Here is a 21,486-nt window from a genome sequence, read left to right on the forward strand (position 1 = left end):
TCAAAACTACACATACAGGCTCAAGTATACAAAAAAATTCAATATTTGGATATGTGTTGCTTAAGAAGCTGCATAAGAAGCTTTTGACTTGATTCTGATATCTGATGTCTTATCAGCATTATTAGTCATTTAAATAATTTGATCTTCAGGCACATATGTTGCCTTTTAAAGGCTGTAAATCCCCCAAACAGCATCTCAGTGGACTCTCAGTGTCTCCAAGGTTCAGCCATCTAGATGTTGACTTGAGATGCTTTTTTTCTAATTCTAACAGCGACACAGCATAATGACAGTTGTTGGGATTCTCCACTCCATTGTCTTACGTTTTCCCTTTCGTTCACAACCCGCTTTCCTGTCACATAAAGGCCATTAGAGCCGATTAGACCTTTTAAAAAAGACAAATCCACAATAAATCCGACCTTGTTCAGTCAATTCCTGCTTCTAAAAAGTGAGTTGAAGACAGGCCTCATCACTGCACCATGAACTACGAATGTTTCAAGTAATTCAAATTAGCGATAAAAATTTGGGCCAATATCGATATCCGATATCAATATTGCTGTTAAGGTAAATAACCGATACATATACTTCACTAACCTTTCGACACCTTGAAAAAAAATAAACCCAAAGAAAAACAAAACAAAAACAAACTACTACACCGCTGGCTTCTCACTGCTTTGTTGCTTCAGTAAAACTTCCCACAATCCTTTGCTGCATCACAATCACATGACCAAACAAACCCCACATGTCCGATCTCCTCGCCTCCTCCTCCAGAAACAAACAGGACGGAAATAAATACTGGCTGTTCACATCGAGTCAGTTTTATTTATCGAAATGAGACCGAAATGCTAAAAAAAATGACTAATGCCGATACAGCCGCCAATATTTTGTGCATCCCTAATATAAAACGAACGAGATTCCCACCAACAATGAGCATAGTTAAATTCAGACCAGCCTTGTTCCTCATCCAAAACACAAAGCATGTAAAGATACACAAACCTCCGAATGGTTGTTGTCTTTTTTTTTAATCACGTTAGAGCTGAAGAATAAAAATAAAAACATAGCATGAGAGGACAGCACACATGTTTTTAGTTAACCACATACAGAGTTTTATTTATACATATATTTATATAATAATCATCATCTCTCCCACTTGTACAGCCTCTGATTGTAACACAGAAATAAACCCACATTCCCTGGGCGAAGGAAAGAAAACAGAAAGGTCATCCGTCATCACCTACAGTAGAAAAACCTACAGGGCCATCTGCTTTTATACATGAGTGAGGCATCAGTATTCATTACAAAAATAGGATTATAGTTGGTCGAGAAGCAGTGAAGTTTGATTAACTGGACGAAGGAGTGACTCGAAATGACCACTCACCCAGACAATAAAGACAACCCTCCAAACCAGGAGCCTATCAGAGATTCGTCCATGAGTGTTCGTACAGCAGTCCAGCTCATTCAAGGAGTCAGTATCGGCGGGAACGGGTTAGAGTTTAAATTAATCAACTAAAACGCTGGAAAAGAGAACAGGAGGAAAGTAAACCTCAGGAGGAAAGTGGCTGGGATTAGTGGAGCGCAAGAAAGACGAACTAGTTTAGAAAAAGTGCTGTTCAAAAACTGAAAAAAAGAGGGAAAATTAAACAAAAAGGGGATTTGAAATTTCTGAAGTTAAGAATTTTATTTGGAAAAAAGTGCAAAGCAGCTCTGAGGTCCCCTGTCCTGCAGCTGCTGTTGGTGAGAAAAAAAACAAACAAACTAAAGTTTAAGATGAAGAGGGGATGATTGAAATGAAGTGTTATTGCTGAGGATATTTTTTATTTGGTGTTAACATGTGAGAAGAGGAATGAGGGGGATGAAGAGCAGAGTTATTGTTGGGGGTAGTAGGGCTGTTGCTGGGGGGGCTGCTGTGGGTAGCCAGGATAGGGCTGTCCTGCAGGGGGCGCTCCGGGGTATCCGCCCTGCCCCGGGGCGGCCTGGTAGGGCATGTAGGGCATGTTGTACTGGCCGTAAGCATAGGGGTTGTAGCCCATAGGCATCTGGTAGAATCTGCAGCGACAAAACACAAGACAAGGTGAGATGCGTTTGAGAAACGTCAACATACTGCAGTAATTCAGAACCAAAATATGTTTAAAATGAAGAAATGTCATCAATAACACCTGAAACATGTGTTTCATTACATATTTTTTCCTAAAGTTATTTTAAAAATAGCTGGAAATGAAGTTTATTACTTCTAAGAGTTGAGAATATTGTTAAAGGTGTTAAAGGTATTATGCTTCCTTGTACAGGCTAGGGTAGGTCTAAAAAAAAAAAAAAAAAAAAAAATCAAACAAACATGTTCATCACATTTCTGCAAAAAAAAAAAAAAAAAGATAATGAAGTTTTAGTCTGCTGAGTTCTGCCCATTTTGATCTATAAGAATGAGCCGCTCAACGTTTACGCTCGCACATGACAATGGCTGCAAACAGATGCACATTTATACAACCGTACATTTTTGAAAAGCAGAAGTGGAGCCTCCTGCACAAACAACAAGAAAGCAGCAAGTGGTTTCTGAATGGTGAGTCAACAACAAAACACTTGTCTTTTCCAGCAGCCATTGTACAGCAGTAAAACCAGCTGACCACTTCTGCTCAGTACCACTTGGGCTGCTGGGTAGCAGGTTGCTAGGTAACAATGCAGATTTTTTTTAAAGGGCAAATTTTTCACACACCAAAAAACATAAACTTATTGCCAAAAAACAGATGGATAGTTTTTTAAGTGCATTGCCTGTTTTTAAAAGAAGTTGAGACCCAACTGGAAGTGAAATAATTATGAAAACAAATTTATTTTGCAAAACAGCCTCCCTTTAAAATAAACTCTTGACATCAGGTTCAATTTTCCAACTAATTTTGATCATTCTTATGTTGGAAATAGAAAAAACTCACCCTTGGTAGCCTTGGTAGGTGGGATAAGGTGGTCCTTGTGCCTGTGAGGGAGGGGCCATAGGTGGAGGGTTACTGGTAGGAGGCCCAGTGGGTGTAAGGGTGGCGGTGGCTGCCTGGGGGGTGAAGCTGGGTGGAGGTGGCCTGGAGGGAGGCTGAGGTTTTTGCTGGGGCTGCTGCTGGACTTGCTGAGGTTGCTGGGCCTAAAGTAAGAAACAAACAGAGGAATTAGAACGTCAAGGCGAGGATACATCAAAGATGGACTTTGCCGTTATTAGCTTGTGATTCCTTACAAAGACGGTTCTGGGAGCAGGGGTCGGACCCGGGGCGGGAGCTGGGACTGCCGGGGTGGACTGGTAGGCGGGAACGTTGAAGTTTGGAGCACTAGGTTCTCGGGCGATGCTCTGCTGCAACTCCCTGAAACGGGAAGTAAAGCGTTATGACGAGCCCTTTGCTGGGACGTCTTCAACAAGGTTTTTACAGAGTTGGGCCGTCATAAACAAAACATGCAAAAACTCCATAATATTTGGACAACTATGAAAATAGAAAGTTTAGTAATGACAGATATTTCCACATCAGGAAGAAAGGATGGATGGATATAACTTGTAGAGAATGTCTAGAAATGTAAACTTTTTCCAAAGTCACTTATCAAGACCTAGAAAACAGTTCCAGGATTAGGCCTGTTGAAATAAGTAATAAATCAATTAATCAATTAACCACATGATAAAGCAAAACAAGCTCAATCATTTCCATTCACAGGATTTATCGTGTTTCTTTTTTCTTCTCTTTTTACCAAAAGTCTTCAGTCTGGTGAATTTAGTCTCTTTATTTGAAGGACAACTTTTTTTTTTTTTTTAATACAGATTTTCTATAATATTTTTCAGCTGTGTTATTTATTTTAGATATATGGCATGTCTTACAACTCCAGTGTTATATGTTCATTAGAATTCAAAGAGTATTGATTTTTGGGAAAGTGTTCTTGCATTATTATGCCATTACTATTATACTTGAAAATGGTTTGAAAACAACAATATTATCGTTTATTGCAATAACCTCTGGGACAATTTAATTTATGAAATATTTGTTACAATAACAGGTAACAAATATTGTCATTGGGTGCATTTTAAAGAAGACAAAGTCTCTCACTTTGTTTTTACTTAAAAGTTAAAAAAGTACAAATCTGACAGCCAGAACACAAGAAGCTTCGTGCTCCTGTTCACGCTCTGCTTTCTCTGCCAGCAGTCATGAAACGCTCCAGTGAGTACGTACTTGAGCAGCTCATCACGCTCCGTCTTGCGAGCGAAAACGATGTCGCTGCATTTGTTCTGGAACTTGAGCAGGATTTCTGTCAAGTCGTTGTAGAACTGAGGAGAGACGAAGAGGGAGACAAAGATAAGCGACCCGGTTTGAAGAGAACGAGAAACAACGGGCAAAGTTTCTGACACGACGAACGTCGTTGCGGTTGGCGTGTGCGGACGCCGCGGAGCGGGCACCTTGGTGCCTTCGCGCAGGTTGTTGCAGATCTCGACGTAGCTGTCGTGAGCGGAAGCCAGTTTCTTCAGGACCTCCTCCCTCTGATTGGCCTCGTTGTTGGACTGCTTCAGGCTGCTGAACTCCTGGTGGGCCGTCTGGGGAAGCAGCCAGACACAATCAGAGCCATCAATCTGGAGGTGAGCGCCTCTCACCACAGCTATTTATACAGGTCCCTGCAGATTACGCTGCAGAAACATTTTTTAAAGTTTCTGCACCTGTACTTTAAAATGCTTACACGTATTTTTTTTGTTTGTTTTACAGGTTCCAGCAGGAAGATAAGCTTTTTAAACTGTTTGATGCAACAAAGAACAATGCAGGCAGGTGGCATTGAAGCAAAAGCAATCAACTTGATTGCAACTAGCAATTATTTTAGTAATCAATTAATCTATTGTTTATTTTGACAACTGGATGAAAAAAATGACACATTCTGCAGATTTTTATACAATATTAGAAATGCATAAAAAATAAAAATAAACAAATTTCTTTTTGAAATATGAAAAACATTTTACTGTCTAAAATGCAAAACCATCTGCAATACTTTATTGTAAGCTTGATTGTTTGTGACAAAGGATACATCAAAAGCCAAAAAAAAAGCTTCCAACATCAACTGGTAAAAAATCTCAGGCTTATCTGCTCGGGTTGATATGCTGATACTTTTGTTGATTAACCAATTAATAACTAGAAAGCAAAAGAGGATTACAAGGTTTTTTTTGCTCAGTTTGAACCAGGTACCACTTGAGTTTTGGGTAGCTTTTAACTGAATCTTAAAGGAATAATGCATGTATTTTTCTTTACATTTTTGGCTTAATTACTGCTCTGGATATGTTATTCTCTCAGAAAATTGCCTCTTTTTTTTGAGTTCGTACACTCCAGTTAATTGATTACTATATCGGTTGACGATTATTTAAATAATCGATTGATCCGATTAATCGCTTCAGCCCTATTGGAGCGTACCTGAACTTGCCCCAGCAGCTCTTCCTGCTTGGAGAGGCTGGCCGACACTTTCTGGTTGTAGCTCCCGTACGACTGGTCAAGCTGGGAGAGCGACAGCTGCTCCTCGTTTATGGCTCCGTCCTGGGCGAGAGCCTTCAGGAAGGTGGTCGACATGTCGAATGTCACGGCTTTGATTTCCCCCTCCAGCGTCTCCCTCTCTTTCTTCACCTCGTCCAGCTGGGCCAGCAGGGAGCGCAGCACGTTCACAACCTGCAGACGGAAAGGAAGACGTTTTTATCAATCCAACCACCCAGCTCCATCAGGACGACTGCAGACCGCAGCACGTCAACACCTTGTCTTCTTTTCCCCCTAAGCAGGGCAACATTGTAGCTGGAGAGATGTGCACTTCTTCCCTTTGCTCTTTCTCAGTTCTGCTTGCTAAGTTGTTTAAGCTCCCCAGCGACACACAATGCCAAGTCAGCAAACGATATGAAAAATGGGTCGGAAAAGGCCATAAAGCACACAATGTCCTCGGGGTTTACACAGAAACTGCCTGACAGTCCTTAAAAACTAACCAGAATCATAAAAACGAAAGTTTGGCATCACGCAGTGTAAAGAGGACAGACAGACCTCGCTGCCCTGCAGAGTCCTGGTGGGGTTGGCCGAGGGGATGGCGGCGTTCAGCTCATTCTCGGGTTTACACAGCAGGGCGATCATGTCGCACTGGGCGTTGTAGCGGTCCCTGACCACCTGGTCGGCCTGCACTGCCTTGTCCAGGACGTTGCGGAAGTTGGTGCCCTCTGGGAGAGTTTAGGAAAGGAAAGGAGACAAGAGAAGAGAAGAGAAGCACAAGTGAATAAGAGGTCACAAAGAAAAGAAGAAGAGTTTGGAGAGCAAAAGTGATGGAGGCGGACCTGCACGAAGCGGCTTGTACAGATCTCCAGACGGGGTTCTGTTCCAGCGCTGGTTGAACTTGCTTCTCAGCTCGTTGTCTGTCGTCTCCTCATCGTCCAGCATTTTCAAAGACTGAAATATAAAAGGAGACGTTACCATCATAAAAATATTTAAAAAAATAAATGCAACATTCCTCCATGTACAGTATCTTGCTAAAACATTTCAAGGTTTCTGCAGATTTTACCGACTCAAATGTAAGACTTCTGGGGAAGTGAAGGTAATTAAAGACAGAAATGTTTGAAGTTTAATCTGTCCACAACTTTATTCCTGACTTATCTGCTGCAGTCCTTCATCTTCATGTAGCTCAAGTTCTCTAATGTTCTCCAACACACCTCTGAAGCCTCTGCCTTTCTACTGAGATGACGTCACACACTGGTGGACTATTAGCTACCCATATTTTCCACAAGGTAAAGCACTAGAGAACTGAATATGAGTGCAAATCAGAACTTCCCAGATTTAATCTGCAGAAAGTTTTAAAAGCCATCCATTCCTTTCCAACCACTTTATAATTGTGCAATATTTTGTATTGATCTATTGCATAAAATCTGAATGAAATATACTGAAGTTTGTGGTTGTAACCTGATAAAATATGATTTTTTTCCCCCCCAAGGCGGTGCAGTCCCAACTGCTGTTGACAGAAACTCGTTTCTAGCTGCATCTCTAGCAAAATGATTGAAAGTTGCTTGAGCAATTTATGATAGAACTGTTTAATTTCTGAGATTTTCAAAGATGCACAGGAATATTTTTAGCAGGAGATGGAAATTTGTAAAAGTTGTGTGTTACTTTCTTTGTGTAAATATTCAATTATTTGCAGAATGGCATTTGTCTGTTAAAAAAGCTAAGATTTTTCATACACAAATATAAAAATTTTTTTAAAAAATGATCAAATTTTAACTTAATATACACTCCTGTTAAAACTCGCTAAGGGGATTTTTTTTTTCTTTTCATTTTTGGCTTAGACTTTTCAACTTCGACTACAAACCTGGAAGCTGAACGTGTTTTATGTTTTCCTCCCATCTGTTTAATTGTTTGTGAGCAAGATGTTAAAAACACGCTGGCTGGAGATGATAAGACTGATCGTCCTTGGCCCAGAGATCAGTGGATTAAATTCTGCGATGATTCTGATCTGGGATTCACGCCATTCGGAATGATTCTGAGTTTTTGGTATTAATTTGCTTTTCTGGCAGCCTTGGCAGAGACCGCCAGCAACTGACGCCGTCCAAGCCAGCTATTAAAGAGAATTACATTCACATGCTGCTTTCAAGAAAGCAAAGCCATATGGCAAACATGCTGTCTGAAGCCTGCGGTTCTAAAAGTCTCTTTACTTTCAGAAACAGATTTGGGACTTGAATGAAAGGTGAGACGAGTGCAGTGAAACTGGCTGAGCGTTTTCCCACCGACCTCGTCCAGGATCTCTCTGTTGCGAGTCAGCAGCTCAGGCAGGTCTCTGATGAGCTTCTCGATGTTCTGCAGTCCTCCTTGCTGCACGATTGATCTGGACTTCTCAGCAATGGATTGTGGGATAGAGTCTCCAGACAGATCCTCCAGGGCAGCAGGCAGGTTCAGAGAGGCCAACACCCTGACAGAGTTAAGATGATCCGTTACCTCAGGCTTTTTAAGTTTTTAATTTTTTAAGTCGAAAGCCACAAAGATGTTATATTTTGTTGTAACATTTTTAAAACAAACTTTTGTACTCAATAGCAAACTTTTTTTTTCTTTTTTTTTTTTTACAATCTTAGTGAGATCAATAAAATAGTCACTATTTATAGAAAACAAATCAGTAAATCTTTGTAGATATGAAACATAAAAAAGATTCTGTAAGATTGCATTAGCAGCAGGGCCGGTCCAAACCTTTTGGGGCCCTAAGCAGATTTTAATTTGGGGGCCCCCCAATAGCAAAATAGTAACATACCTGCTATTATTGGTTTCAGTTGTAATTAGCTTACATCATACTAGTGGTCTTATGGCTTTTGATTCTAGGAGTAGCAAAGAAGCAAAGATGCACTACTTGTATTGTGAAATTCACAGATGTATTTAAATGTTGCACATTAATTTTGCTATGTGACAGTAACATCTGCTGACAAACACTGTTAGCAAGTTTAATATCTTTGGTTTCAAAAACCTGGAACAAGGTGTGTAAAATGTGCCATACATGCAATCTGTCATGGCAAAATAAAATCAAACAATGCTCTTCTTTCCCCTTGATGGTGTTGGGTCTCTAAGCAGCTCCTTAACTCCCATATGCCTTGGGCCGGCTCTGAGTTTAAGACAACTTCACAGTTTCAAAATTTTTGGGGGGTTGATTGTTTTCTCATTTGGACTGGGAGATTTGCTTTTTAGTAAAACCGGAATGAATGATTGCGATTCTAGTTGCTCCAAAATGAATATGAAGGCAAAAAACTTAGTAAATGGGAATATATTGTTTGCACATATTTTTTTTAGGAAGATATAACGCATATATCTGTAAACATCAAACATTTATGCATGCAGACTAGTTTTTTTTTTTTTTTTTCAATTCTTGAATTGAGTTCAGGAGGCCGTCAAAAGTTCTCCAGAGGGCCACAAATGGCCCACAGGCCGTACATTGGACAACTCCTGGTTTAGAGTTTCTAAGAAACGTCTCAGGGAAGTGAACTAATAAACAAAAGAGCTTTTATTATCCGCAGCGTAACAGTACCTGCTGGGCCATTAGGGCGTGAATTATTAATATGCTTACAAACTGTGGTGCGTGATGCTCTGCACAAGTGAATGCAGAGCATCTGACGGAAACAACTTTCATCATACCCATTACAGAGATTGGTGGCCTCCCTCATCGTTCCCACCAGTCTGTTCACAGTGTCGGCCTTCCTCTGACCGTAGATGCCCATGGACTGCTGAACAGCCATGGGAACCATCTTCTCAAATAGATCTGTTTTAGGCAAATATATAGTTAAACACATTGCACAAAAGGTTTAAAAACATATAAGTGCTTCTAGCAGATAAATCTCCAATTGTGACATTTTAACACTTACATAACAGAAGTAAAACCATAAATAAAGGGAAACATAGTGAGAAACTGAAAAGATGCCACAAGATACACACTTTACAGCAAGTAGCCAACTAGTTTCTGTGAAATCTGATTATTCCTGAACCTTTATTTAATCCACATTGGGGGGGGAGGGGCGCGTCACAAACTTGTAACCAATATGAACTGTGAGGAGTAATATGGAAAAGCAAAGACAGTAGTAAGTCTGCAGGTGAACAGAGCAGAAACTCAAAATGGTGAATTATACTGAATTAACAGCAAATCTGGTGCAGGTAACTGAGGATGGTGCACAACTACTTTGCTTATATTCAAAGCAGTAAATGGATTTAGACGGCAACACAGAGCCGAGCCAGATGGAGGGAAAATCCTAAACATGTTGTGCAGGTTTCTTTCAGTTCAATGCTGAAGGTTGTAACTCTTAACGCGTTTTGGTTCTGCAATCCCAGCTCAGTGATTTTAAAGTATCACACAGAGCCGGTGATCTCAGTGGACCGACTTTTATTATAAAGGAAGAAAATAATGTCTAAAGTTCTAAGTTTGGTCTCAAACTCATGTTCTTTATTTTTAAATACTTATAGATCCAGCAACTTTTCGTCCCTTCCTAAAAAATAATTGTCCAAGTCTTTTTCCTTTCTTTTTTTTGCCTAAAACATCTTTAAGAAAAATGTGGTGATTTTCGAAAAGGACTCAGGCCCAATATTTTAGGAAGGTGACAATATAAATTTAGACTGAAACAATTAATCTTGATTAATTATGATTAATTGATTGTTGAAATAATCATTAACTTAGTAAATCAATTAATCCTTAACTAGAGTATACAGACTCAAAAAAAGATTAGAGAGTCAGAGTAGCAATTAAGACAAAACTGTACAAAGGAGATGTACATTTTGAATTTAAAATAACAAAAACCTTAATCTTTAATTATGATCAACACAAAACTCCTTTAGGAACATAGTTTAAGGTTCACCTGGTTAAAATTCATCAAGCACCTTTTGCTATGCAGTTATTAATCATTAATGCAAAAAAAAAAACTTATGAAAAGATCAGTCCTACACACCACTGATGTTAAATCAAGCAGAAAGGGATGAACTCAGATGAATCCTTTGCTACAAATGATCAGGTGTTCTCTAAAGGACACTTGCTATTGCATTGTAGGCAATAAATTGTTGATTTTCTTACTTATTTTCATTTTTTATGCATTCCAAGTATTGTATAAAAAGATTTAAATGAAAAATCTACATAATGCACCAATGTTTTCATCCGATTAATCTACTGATCATCTGAGTAATCGATAACTAAAATAATCGTTATTCTCCAATATGTGTACACAATCATACCTGTGTATTTCTGGCTGAGTGGAGGTGTGATAGCGGTAGCTTTGACCAGCGCCGCCTTGCCGATCTGCTCCAGGTCTTTGACTTCGGGAACGCGGTCGTGGTAGATGAAGTCGTTGTCTTTCTTGGCGGCAGCGAGCGCTCGGTTGATCTTGTCAGCCAGGTCCTTCACGCTCACGTATTCGTCATAGCGAGACGCGACGGTCTTCACCAGCTCTGCTGCGTGCTACAGGGTTAGACAATTAGCTTCATAAATATAATGCTAACTTTGTTTCTCAAGTTTTCTTCATTGCTTAATTGCTTACAGCATGCTGACAAAAGCAAGCTTTGGTTAAATTTTGGTTACCTGCAAACGAGCAATTTCCTCCCCAAAACGCTTCTTCTGCTTGGCGAGGATGCTCTGATGCAGCTCGGCGTTGGCCTGCATGATGCAGTGCTTGGCTGCCAGCACCGGCAGCACTTCCTGAAAATAAAAATACTGACCAGGGAGAGGCAACCACAGAGCAACACGCAGGCACACAAACATGAATATGCACACACACACACACGTGCGTGACAGCAGGGGCAACCAAAAGGGGAGAAACCCACACCAGCAAGGTCAAATCACAATCGGCATCGTGACAGCCAAATCGCAAGTAGGCACGAGCAGCAAGGGGGCGTGCAAACATGGCAGAGCACGACACAAGCACACAGACGTACAGACGACGAGAGCCGCCACCAACACGAGGGATGCAGGAGAAAAAAAAAAAAGAAAGAACGGGAGAGAGAAACAGAAGAGGCCATGAGTGTTTAACCTTTCAGCAGAAGCTGCTACACCTCAAAGAAACACCCAACAACTCTTCATGTTTGTGTGTTATTGAGATTTTCAGCCACAACACAGACACTGCTCTCTGGGCTTGGCTTTACAGACTAGTTTCTAGTAGAGATGTGCCGATCAGGTTTTTTTCCGATTCCAATTCCGATCACCCATGAGGGCCGATCCCTGATACCGATCACATAATTATTATTTTTTGAATCATAAGCACTACCGGTTACATTATGTGGAAAACGGAACCATGAATTCACCTTAATTTAGACAAAAACTTGTTTTTAATAACTTTTTCCAAAGAAAAAAACAAAACAGGCATTGTGCAAATTGTACCATCAATAATAACTATCTTCAACAGACTGAAGATAGTAACAGACATATGGAGGCTCTGAAGAGGCTAAATAATGCAAAGAGTCAAAATAAAACCTCTCAACATTGCCAAAAAATTCAAGTATAAAACTTAAAATTCAAAGGCAAATACAGGTTCCATTACAATAAACAATCCAGAGTTACTGAATGAAAACTTCCTGATAGCATGGCGGCTAGCTGATTACTGCTAGTTCTGAGTGGCTGTTTCTGACTGAGCGGAGTAATTATGCAAAGCAGGGAGGAGAGGAGATCGATTATTTTTTAGAGATTATCTGTCTCATGTTAGGAAAGTGAAAGTTTTAATACGTATGTAAAATGTATTTTTTAAGTTATATGCTGCAGCTTTAAGCAGAGGTTTGGTGTGAGAGTCACTACCAGGTGGAGCAGAAGCGGTGCTCCATCTGTGCTCCTGTAGCACGTAGCAGCGGTTCAACAGCGAGAGCAGAACCAGCGTCTTACATCGCAGCTCGAAGACTTAAATAATTTTGCGGGTTATTTGTTTAGCTTTCTGACCGTCATGCTAATCCGGGTGAGTGTTTGTAGCTGTGCGCTGCTTTACCTGCTATCTGATCCTCAATATACCTTTTTTACTGCAGTGAGCCTCGATGTAGCCAAACTCTGTTACGTATGGCATTGTTTTGATGCCATATTAGATTCGTCGTGTTGATGCATTTTGACCTGCTTCACCCCACGTGCTTCAATTTTCCGCCGCAACACGCAAACTTCCTCATTCACTCAGTGCGTTATAGTTCCACATCGCTTAGGATTTGTTGCTGCGCGTTTGCGCAGTGTGAAGGAAAGAGGAGACCAGCTGCACAGGCAGGCTGCGAAATGAGATGCAGGTGATCGGTTTGTGTGATCGGCAGCAAGAAACCGTGATCGGCGATCACTGATCATACACTTTCTCACGGAAATCGGCCGATTATGATCGGTGGCCGATCGATCGGCACACCTCTAGTTTCTAGTCATAAAACTCAGGATAGAGAGAAGTGGATTTCATCTTCACTTAAAATATTACAAACAGAAACACCATAATCTATTTTTGGCATCAACAAAAAAAATAATTAAACTGTGCAGAAAATGTATTTAAAATTAACTGGAAGTTAAATGCTGTGTGAAGTAGAGTTTAACGAGCAACTGTCAGATGTCCCAGTGCAAGTGAATGCAGCACATTATGATGTAGAGCTTTGCAGCGCTTCCCCTCCAGGGAGAGAAGATAGCCAAGCACAGCAGCCTACTGTTTAATGACTGTAACAGACACCCCTCCTCCACATGTTGCTGTTTGTAAAAGAAAAAACAATGTGACATGTATATTCTCCGGGATAGACGTTAAAGAACGACTCAAAATAAACAAACAATAATTAAATGTTATAGACGGCATATCTACAGCTGTACTAACTAGAATATTACTTATTTTCTGGAGTCAACACTGTGAAATCAAGTTATTGTTACTAAAAGGTTTCAAAAATTTCATAAAGGCTTATGCCTAGATCTAATAAAAATAAATTCTCCAAACAATCTTCCAGTAGAAACTGGAGCTCACAAAGTTAAAGACGACCAACTTTCTGACAATAAATACGACATTAAAATATGAAATGCAATTAAAATGCATCATTTGTGCCACTGGTTAATTTAATTAGTTACTCAAGTAGAATGATACAGATTGGTATGTACACATATATATACATACATACCAATCTGTGATTAAAACTGACTAATTATAAGATATTGAACAGCTTTTTTAAATTTCAATTCACTTGACCTTCAAAATAAAAGCTTGCAGCATGAAGTTTTGCATATTATTATTATTTTTTAAGCTGCTCATGATTTGACAGTGAGAAACCAGAAAGAAAACAGCTCAGCATTGGTTTAGTTAAAACCGACCAATAACAGTGAAAACAGGATGAAAAAGGACCAATGAGAACAGAGAGTCTAGAACAGTCCCACAACCCGTCTCACATGAACAAGAACAACCTGACACACAAAACCTGTCACACAGAGTCCAGCGTCTGCACGTCTTCGTCGGACGTCTTAGCGGTTACACCGTGCGACTCCGGTCGATCTGGCAGCTTACCTTTGGAAGGTTGTCTTTGTACTGACACTGCTTGAAGGCTTCGCCGTAAAAATCTGCGGCCTGATTGGCCAGCTTTGCGATCACAGCGTCTTTCATCCGGTCTGTCGGGCAAGCAAAACGTTTTACAGTCAAAGAACAAAAAATCAGATATTAGGATTCTCAGGAGGAGCTGCACTTAAAAGCAAAAAAAAGTATATAGTAGAGCTGAAACAATCAGATTAATTAAGATAATTCTCAACTAGTTTAGTAATCGAATAATCACTAACTGGAGTAAAAAAAAAGACTAAAATATGCCATTTAAAAAAAACACTATCAGAGTTTTTTTTAAATGGGGGGGGACCTCTCTCCATAAACATGTTCTACCAGGAACTTCTCAAATATTAACTTCACCTGGTTCACATGTTAATTTTAAAAGTATTTAACTGCAGGTGAATCCTTTGCAACAAATGAACTCCCATATATTAAAGGAATACCTTTGCTTTTCAGGCAACAAAATGTTTATTTTGGCTTTACAAAATAAACATTTTGTAAAGCCTCATTTCACAAAGGAATTAATTTGTAGTTGGGGTTTTTTTGCCACGTTTTATGCATTTACAAAGAGTTGCAGAATGTGCCAATTACTTTTTAATCCAATTACTCGATAAATTGCGAGAATAATCAATAGAATACTCGATTACTTAAATAATTGCTTTTGATCAGCCGTATTGTAAAACTACTACAATTCTCTGCCTGTCCAAACTAACACATGCATTGTCTCATCACAGAGCAAGGACTCATTTACGAGTAAAACGTGAACTCGGCAGATTACGTATGTATTTTTAGAAAGAGGGCTGACTTCCTAGTGTAACGTAAAAAAAAAAACTTTTATATAAACGTCTAATGAGCAGCTCTGCAGACAGAATCGGGGCAGAAGCTGTGTACAGCCTGGATCAAAACAGCCTTAGAAATTAATCAAGACAATAAAAATGCAGAGCTGTGTAATTAGAGAATTGCAAAGTTTGCTGTACTTGGTAAAAAAATAAATAAAATAAGTGCAAGTTATTTTGTGATGCACATTTAAAAAAGTGTAACAGGAGTTCAAATGTGCTGGGATATCTAAAAAAAAAAAAAAAAAAAGGAACAGCGGCAGTAGGAGAGCAGTGCGGTGTCAGTCTGGCCTTCAGTACCTGAAGTGGCTTTGAGGAAGAAAACCTCCTGGGCCTGGGCCAGCATGATGGTGCTCAGAGTTCCTACGGTCTCAGGACAGATGTCCATGGTCGGCTCTCTGCTCAGCGCAGACAGCACTGTGTCCTTGATGTGACTAAACGCTCCGCTGGCCAGCTGGACGAACACATCGAGATCAGGTTCAGATTTTAAAATTACAACTTTCTGCAGCTCAAACTCATTTCAGGAGGAGAACAGTAACTGGAAATTAGCTGCCAATCGCAGTCGCTACATTTTCAGCTTGATCCAACACATCTCGTGTCAAATCCAGTTCTTCTCCTCCCGTTAGTGAATGCATCTTCCATAAATGTCACTAGGTGGCATTGTCAACAACACTCCTGCTTTTACAGAGGGAGGTAGAGTCAAAGACTCAAACAACAAGAGTCTTATTTTATGTTTTTTTCAGTAACATGGAGAAACACGTCGGTGAGAATGAGAGAGAGATTTTTTAACCTGAATCAAATGGATGAATTTCTTCAGCGTTTCATCTTACGTTTAAGAGTTATTCATTTGATTGAGGTGTGTTGTGGAGAAGGTCTGCATCAAAAAGTTTCAGGATATATTAGCTTTTGGAAGCCTCTGACTAAGGTAAATTAGCAGGACTGTGCAGAACTGCATGCAGGAGGGGAAACGCAGCCATTTGAATCAGATGTGTTGGACTGGGGATAAATCTAGAAGTTGCAGGTTGTGACCTCGAGGACTGGAGTTTGACACTCCTGCTGCAGGGAATACACACCAAAACTGTTTTAATCACTCTAAGCACTAAAAGTTTAAAACATCAAGCTCATATTTTGTCTTTGTTTTAAAATAAAAATGGTGGCATTACATCTGCTCCTAAATATTTATTAACTCAAGGAAGGAATGCAAAATAATATTCTTAAAAGCTATTCTTGTATCTTTTTACCTTATGGTGTCTAAAGCAAAACTGGCATCAAGAGTAAAGCTACATTATTTTGGAGTGGAATAATAACTGGCAAATATTTTCCAAGTGTTATGAACTTGCATTTTTCTTTTGCCAATGCAATATTTAGCCAGTTGGACAGAGTCTTGTGGCAGCAGATGCTCACATCACAAATAAATGGCACTGCCCAAAATACTGAAGGTCACAGAGTGATGAAATCACAGATGAAAAAGAGAGAGAGAAAAAAAAACAAAAAAAAACAGATATCACAACTGAAATCACCATTGAAATGTTTGCAATTATCACCAACGTAAGATTTTCAAATATTATGCAATCTTTGTGAACGGCTCAAAGTTTTTCCAAAGGTTTTTTTGTAAAAATCAGCCATGAAATTGCAATCAGTGCATCTAAAGTTCCCAACTTCTGGGACAAATAGAAGAACCGCTCACTGACAAGGTGTGACTCCCTGCAGCAGTAACTTACCTGGACGACCTTCAGTGAAACTAAACAACAACAAAACAAAAAAACCGCTGTTGCCAAAATAAGTAGTAAAAAGCTATCTGGGATCTTTTGGAATATATAGTTGCTAAAATCCTCCTCAGTTAAAAAAAAAAGAAAAAAAAAAAAAAAAGAGTTGCCTTACCAAATGGGATTTTACTGATCACCGGACATCTCTGATGACTTCTTTTAAAAACTAATATAGCTGATTGAACCCACTGTGTCCAAATTATAACAAGTAACTCGGGGTTGGTTAACTCCAGTCCTCAAGAGGTTGGGCCCTGGCTTGTTTTAGATGTTTCCCTGGTCCAACACCCCTGAATCATATGAACGGTTCTTTAGCACTCTGAGAACCTGGTGAAGTGCTGAGAAGGTAATTCAGCTGTACGGATCATCTGCATTGCAGCAGGGACAAAAATAAGGATGCTGGTTCTTGAGGGCTGGAGTTGGCCACCGCTGAAAAACTATTAAAGTTGTGCAACATCAGCAGTTCTGCTGTTGTGTTTCTTTATAACCCAGCCTCTGTCTCCTGAGGCTGGGTTATGAAAAGATTCAACACTATTTCTTTACTCTCGTATATTTAAGTATGAGCTTCCAAAAATATAAAACTACACAAACACACAAAAAAAACAAATACTACTGTACAGACCTGATAGTATTTAGCGGCAGCTTTGAGACACTCGTCGTTGTCAATGTTCTGCTCTGTGGCGATCTGACTGGCCAGAGCTGCACAGTTGAACAACACGCATGTCTTCTCGTAACCCAGACTGGCCAGAGCTGCAACACAAACACAACTGTTAAAGCAAAATCATCTCTTTTCTTAAACGCATTACATTTATTTTCCAGTACCCTTTTATTTTGATGTCAGAAATCATTAACTTCCTTATTTGACACAACAAAGATTTGTGTGGAGTGGAGCAGTGTCAAACCCCTGACCTCCAGGGAAGTATTTAGATGGTGTCTCTGCCAAAACACTTCAACCCCATAATTAGGTCATTAGCAGGACTCTATTGAGCTCGATTGCTTGCTGAGGAGGAAACTCGGTCCTTGAGCCCTTAAGGACTGGAATTTGACACCACTGTGTGGGCCAAAGTTCACTGAAAAGATTCATGAATCAGTCTTTAATAATTCACCAACAGGAACAAAAGGTTCAAATGATGACAGAGTTAGGATATCAGAGAGGAACAATGTTTAAAACAAAAGATTTAATACATTCTTTGCAGCTTTCTTAAGAACACAAACTATTCAGATAAGGTACAAGACATCTTTGCCTATTTCTAGGCTGACTATGACATCTGATTTCGAGGACAAAGTCAGTGCAAATTGTAAAGCCTTGTTTCTCACAGCACGAAAAAGGCAAAAAGGGTAACCAAATACAGAAAACCAAATGTGCCACAATGGCTGAAAACTGAATGCTAATGATTGCCTGTTATTTTCTCGACACAATTATGTTTATTGCAGCATTACTCACAGAGCTTGACGGAGCCACCGAACAGGGATCCTTTATCAAAGGCATCCTTCCATGTAAAGGTTAGGCAGAGCTGCAGAAACAAAAGCAGGCTTTGTTTTTCAAGTTTCTCTCCATTTAATGAAGCGTTCAAGCCAGAGTCATATGCGCTGCTCAATCAATTACCTGGTTTTCAGAGAAGGGAAACTTGGGCTCAATGGAACACAGTTGATCATAGTATCTGTGGACAAAAAGAGAAAGCAGAATCAAAACAACGCTCGGTTTTACACTGTGTTTTTACAAAAAAACAAGTCTCTATATTGTTGAAAATGAATAAGATGTAACCTGTGAAACAGCCACGGGCTGACATGTGAGCGTCAGGTTTCGTGACTGATAAATGTGACGTAACAGTGGAGTGGTTTGAGGAACTGCTGCAGTTAGGAATCTGACAATGACTCAGGGAAAAAAATGACAAAAGGAAAAACTTTTGACCTCAGTATATCTGTGAGGTGATGTCAACAGTCTATTTTTAGCTTTGAGATAAAGACAGTCAGGGATTCCCCTATCACTGGGTCACCAACTAGTCTTTTCTTAAAGAGCTGTGTGTTTCAAGCACAAACACACATGGAGGGAGCTGAGCGTTCACACAGGAAAACTGAGACGAGGCGTGCCTTGTGGCTGAACTAAAGGGAGAGAGAGAGAAGAGAGGGGAAAAAATGTCCCAGCAAACACTGGTCACCAGGGTAACACTAAGCAGTCTGTGAAAAGACCCGTCGCTGTGACTACGAACGCTGAGGACCGAACAGCGACAACAGCAGCAGGCGATTCATCGCAGACATGTTAGTCTCAAGAAAACTACTCATATAAGCATATGTTTACAAAAAAACAATTGTAATTTAGACAAAAGTAGCACTTGAATTAAAAAAAAAACTTTCAAACAATTTAGTTACTGCTCTAAGTTATTGGCTCTGATCTGTGATTTTCTTTTCTTTATTCACAAATGAGGATAGTCTTGTAATTCTTTTATTTTTATATGGATTGTTTTATTTTTATATGTCAACTACCTGAGTGCCTCTTTTAATATGGAATAGTTTAATAAGATTTTTATTAAAAAAACAGAAAAAATTGTCAGATCATAAAGTAAACGGGAAGTCTGTGTTGATCAGGAAAAACCCAATCTGTGCGTCTCTAATTCTACCTCTTGATCCAGTTTATAGAAAAACATCAGGGAAGGAAATAAATTTCAGAGCAAAGATATTGGACATAAAGGTCAATCTTTAATTTAACCTGACTGAAATGGATTTAACGTCTTTGCCACAATGTCAAATCACAGATAGTGTGACAGAAGTCATGTGACCAAAAGGTGAGTAATTGCTTTGCGCTGCTTCATGTTCGGAGCCTCCCAGTTGTTAACTATAAATAATGCTGAGAAAAATGATGGGTGCCAGAAAATAATTTTAAAAAAGAAACTTCTGGTGGTAAAACAGTGGCACGTTGGTCCAGAGTAAAATAATATGATCACAAAGTAAAAAATTGGAAGACAATTTGAAATGTAAATACGAACATATTGATACAGCCTGGGCTTTATGTTCAGAGAGTGAGTCAGAACAATCGATACAATAAAAGGGGCAAAGGTTCTTTGTATTATAGATGTCTGTTAATATTAAGAAAGAGTATTCAGACATAAGCAGAGCATCCAGTCACTTATATGAGGCGTCAGTCATTGGAAAAAAAAGATCAGCTACACTAAATAACAATCTGGCCACAAACATGGAGAGGATACAGAGAAACTTTGTTAAAGCCCAGGTGAAGCTTGTGTACACTTCCTTTATGCAAAGAGGCTGGAGCAGGGACATTTTGTTAACCATATCTGACTGATAGGACAGTGAAGGGACTTTCTTTTTAATGCTAAAATACACAATCAGACAGCAACACATCTATCAGTATTGCTTCAGATTAATTTCTAAGGCTAGGTTTTCCACTGACTTATTAAAGATAATTTTTTATTACATATTTTAATATCATTCCTAATTTTTTTACCCCACAAATATTCATAGTCTTCTTGCACATTTAATGTAACATTACTTTCACAGCATTGTGCTATTTTATTGTTAGCTTGCTCTTGTTTAAGTAAATGTAAATTTTTGTTTTCTTTCTTCCTCTTTTCCTCCTTTATTATTTCTTAGATGTGGCACTTTTATCGTAATATAAGAATCTATGGTTCTCGCTACTTCTATCTTGTGTCCAATCATCATTAGGAGAATTGTATTTCCAGAGTCCTTCAAAGCAACATTTTCTCTGTTTACTAAATATTTCTTTACATTTATATGCATTTACTTTTCCTTCAATGTCTACCATAGTATATCTCATTGTCTGTTTACTTTTTATAAAATAGTCACCTGTTTTTAATCTTATAGAAAACATTTGTTTTTTTAATAAAATTTTGATTTTTACTAATCTTAATGTTTCCATTGCAACGTTGACAGTAAAACGTTGCTACTGTAAGAGTAAACTGTTTTCCTTTTAATAATTCATTGACCGCCTGGCTGTTGATGTTGACCAGGAATGACTAAGCTTAATGATGAAGGCTGGGGTTTGTATAATGCTTACACTCACTGTATATTTATTTTGATTTATATTGTTATTTCTGAGCATTGTGTAATAGCTTCTGTGTTTTGTGTTACATGTGGGAGAAGCAGTTCAAGTGAAATGAGCTGTATATGACTTATTTTAACAGAGCATCTAGAGCAATGAACCCCTAAATTGACACGGATAATTAAACTTGTTAAAAGTCAACTAGTTTAATTAACTGATATATATTTACTAATCAGTCAGCGACGTCTTACTAGTGTCAATAAATCTGCAGTTGTAGCTTTTTAGCTTACTTGTTAGCAGCTAAGAGCTAACCACTGGGTGCGGCAACTAAGCCAACTCAAGAAGCCAATAGTTAAATTATGTGTCCATTCATTTTGACGTTTATTGTAGTTAATTTGTCTGTTTCTAAGTGAGTTTTTACCTCAGTAAGATTTCCAAGGAGCTCTCGTGTTTGTCGAGCGGCCTTCCCAGCGCGCTCTTGCGGAGCTTGTTCAACTCCTCCACGGCTCGAAGGTACTCTGACTGCTCGTCCCCCGCTGGATACGAGGCTGTAACAAACTTCGACAGCGGCTTCACCAGATCAACCTCGGAGGACTTTTTCAACGGGACTGAAATAAACGCTGCCATTTCGGCCCGTGGACGCTTTAAACGAGAAAAGAAACAGGCACTGAGATCTTGAGCAAGGAACACAAACAACGGCCACCGATCCACTTCCTGGATTCTGACAGAGAACGTCAATTACGTCATGGACAACGGTGAGACCCACTGCGCAGACTCAGTAACGTTTTACTAACGCCTGTTTCAACACACACAAGAAAGGTACAATATATAGCTTAGGACTATAAATATAATATAAATTCGGTATTTCATATGTCAGTGTAAAATATTTGCTTATTT

General features: G+C 39.3%; 1 protein-coding gene across 2 annotated transcripts; it reads right to left on the reverse strand.

Moving 5' to 3' along the window:
• Nucleotides 1-1,000: 1,000 nt before the first annotated feature.
• On the reverse strand, nt 1,001-21,336 carry pdcd6ip (programmed cell death 6 interacting protein). Of its 2 annotated transcripts, none has more exons than XM_008421861.3 (18): nt 21,011-21,336; nt 18,181-18,235; nt 18,019-18,088; nt 17,197-17,324; nt 15,112-15,265; nt 13,946-14,046; nt 11,041-11,157; nt 10,698-10,920; nt 9,120-9,243; nt 7,737-7,914; nt 6,296-6,407; nt 6,012-6,181; nt 5,403-5,651; nt 4,409-4,543; nt 4,185-4,279; nt 3,209-3,332; nt 2,919-3,118; nt 1,001-2,043 (listed from the first exon to the last, which is right to left on the reverse strand). In XM_008421861.3, exons 1-18 carry the CDS (start codon nt 21,214-21,216, stop codon nt 1,863-1,865), a joined length of 2,622 nt encoding a protein of 873 aa, XP_008420083.1. In that variant the 5' UTR covers nt 21,217-21,336; the 3' UTR covers nt 1,001-1,862. The 2 variants fall into 2 exon arrangements, with proteins under 2 accessions (XP_008420083.1, XP_008420082.1); XM_008421860.3 differs by having other exon boundaries at nt 11,041-11,172.
• Nucleotides 21,337-21,486: the final 150 nt, after the last annotated feature.

The sequence above is a fragment of the Poecilia reticulata genome, chromosome 11, assembly GCF_904066995.2.
Source record: "Poecilia reticulata chromosome 11, P_reticulata-male-v2, whole genome shotgun sequence".
In the NCBI taxonomy this organism is placed as follows: Eukaryota; Metazoa; Chordata; class Actinopteri; order Cyprinodontiformes; family Poeciliidae; genus Poecilia; species Poecilia reticulata.

Bases quoted from the DNA above. Each gene is read 5' to 3' on its own strand.
- pdcd6ip (XM_008421860.3), bottom strand. From the start codon at position 21,216: ATGGCAGCGTTTATTTCAGTCCCGTTGAAAAAGTCCTCCGAGGTTGAT. The intron at 10,921-11,040 runs GTAACCAAAATT...CTAACCCTGTAG, and splicing joins AGGAAATTGCTCGTTTGCAG to CACGCAGCAGAGCTGGTGAA. The intron at 4,280-4,408 runs GTGCCCGCTCCG...GTCTCTCCTCAG, and splicing joins ACCTGCGCGAAGGCACCAAG to TTCTACAACGACTTGACAGA.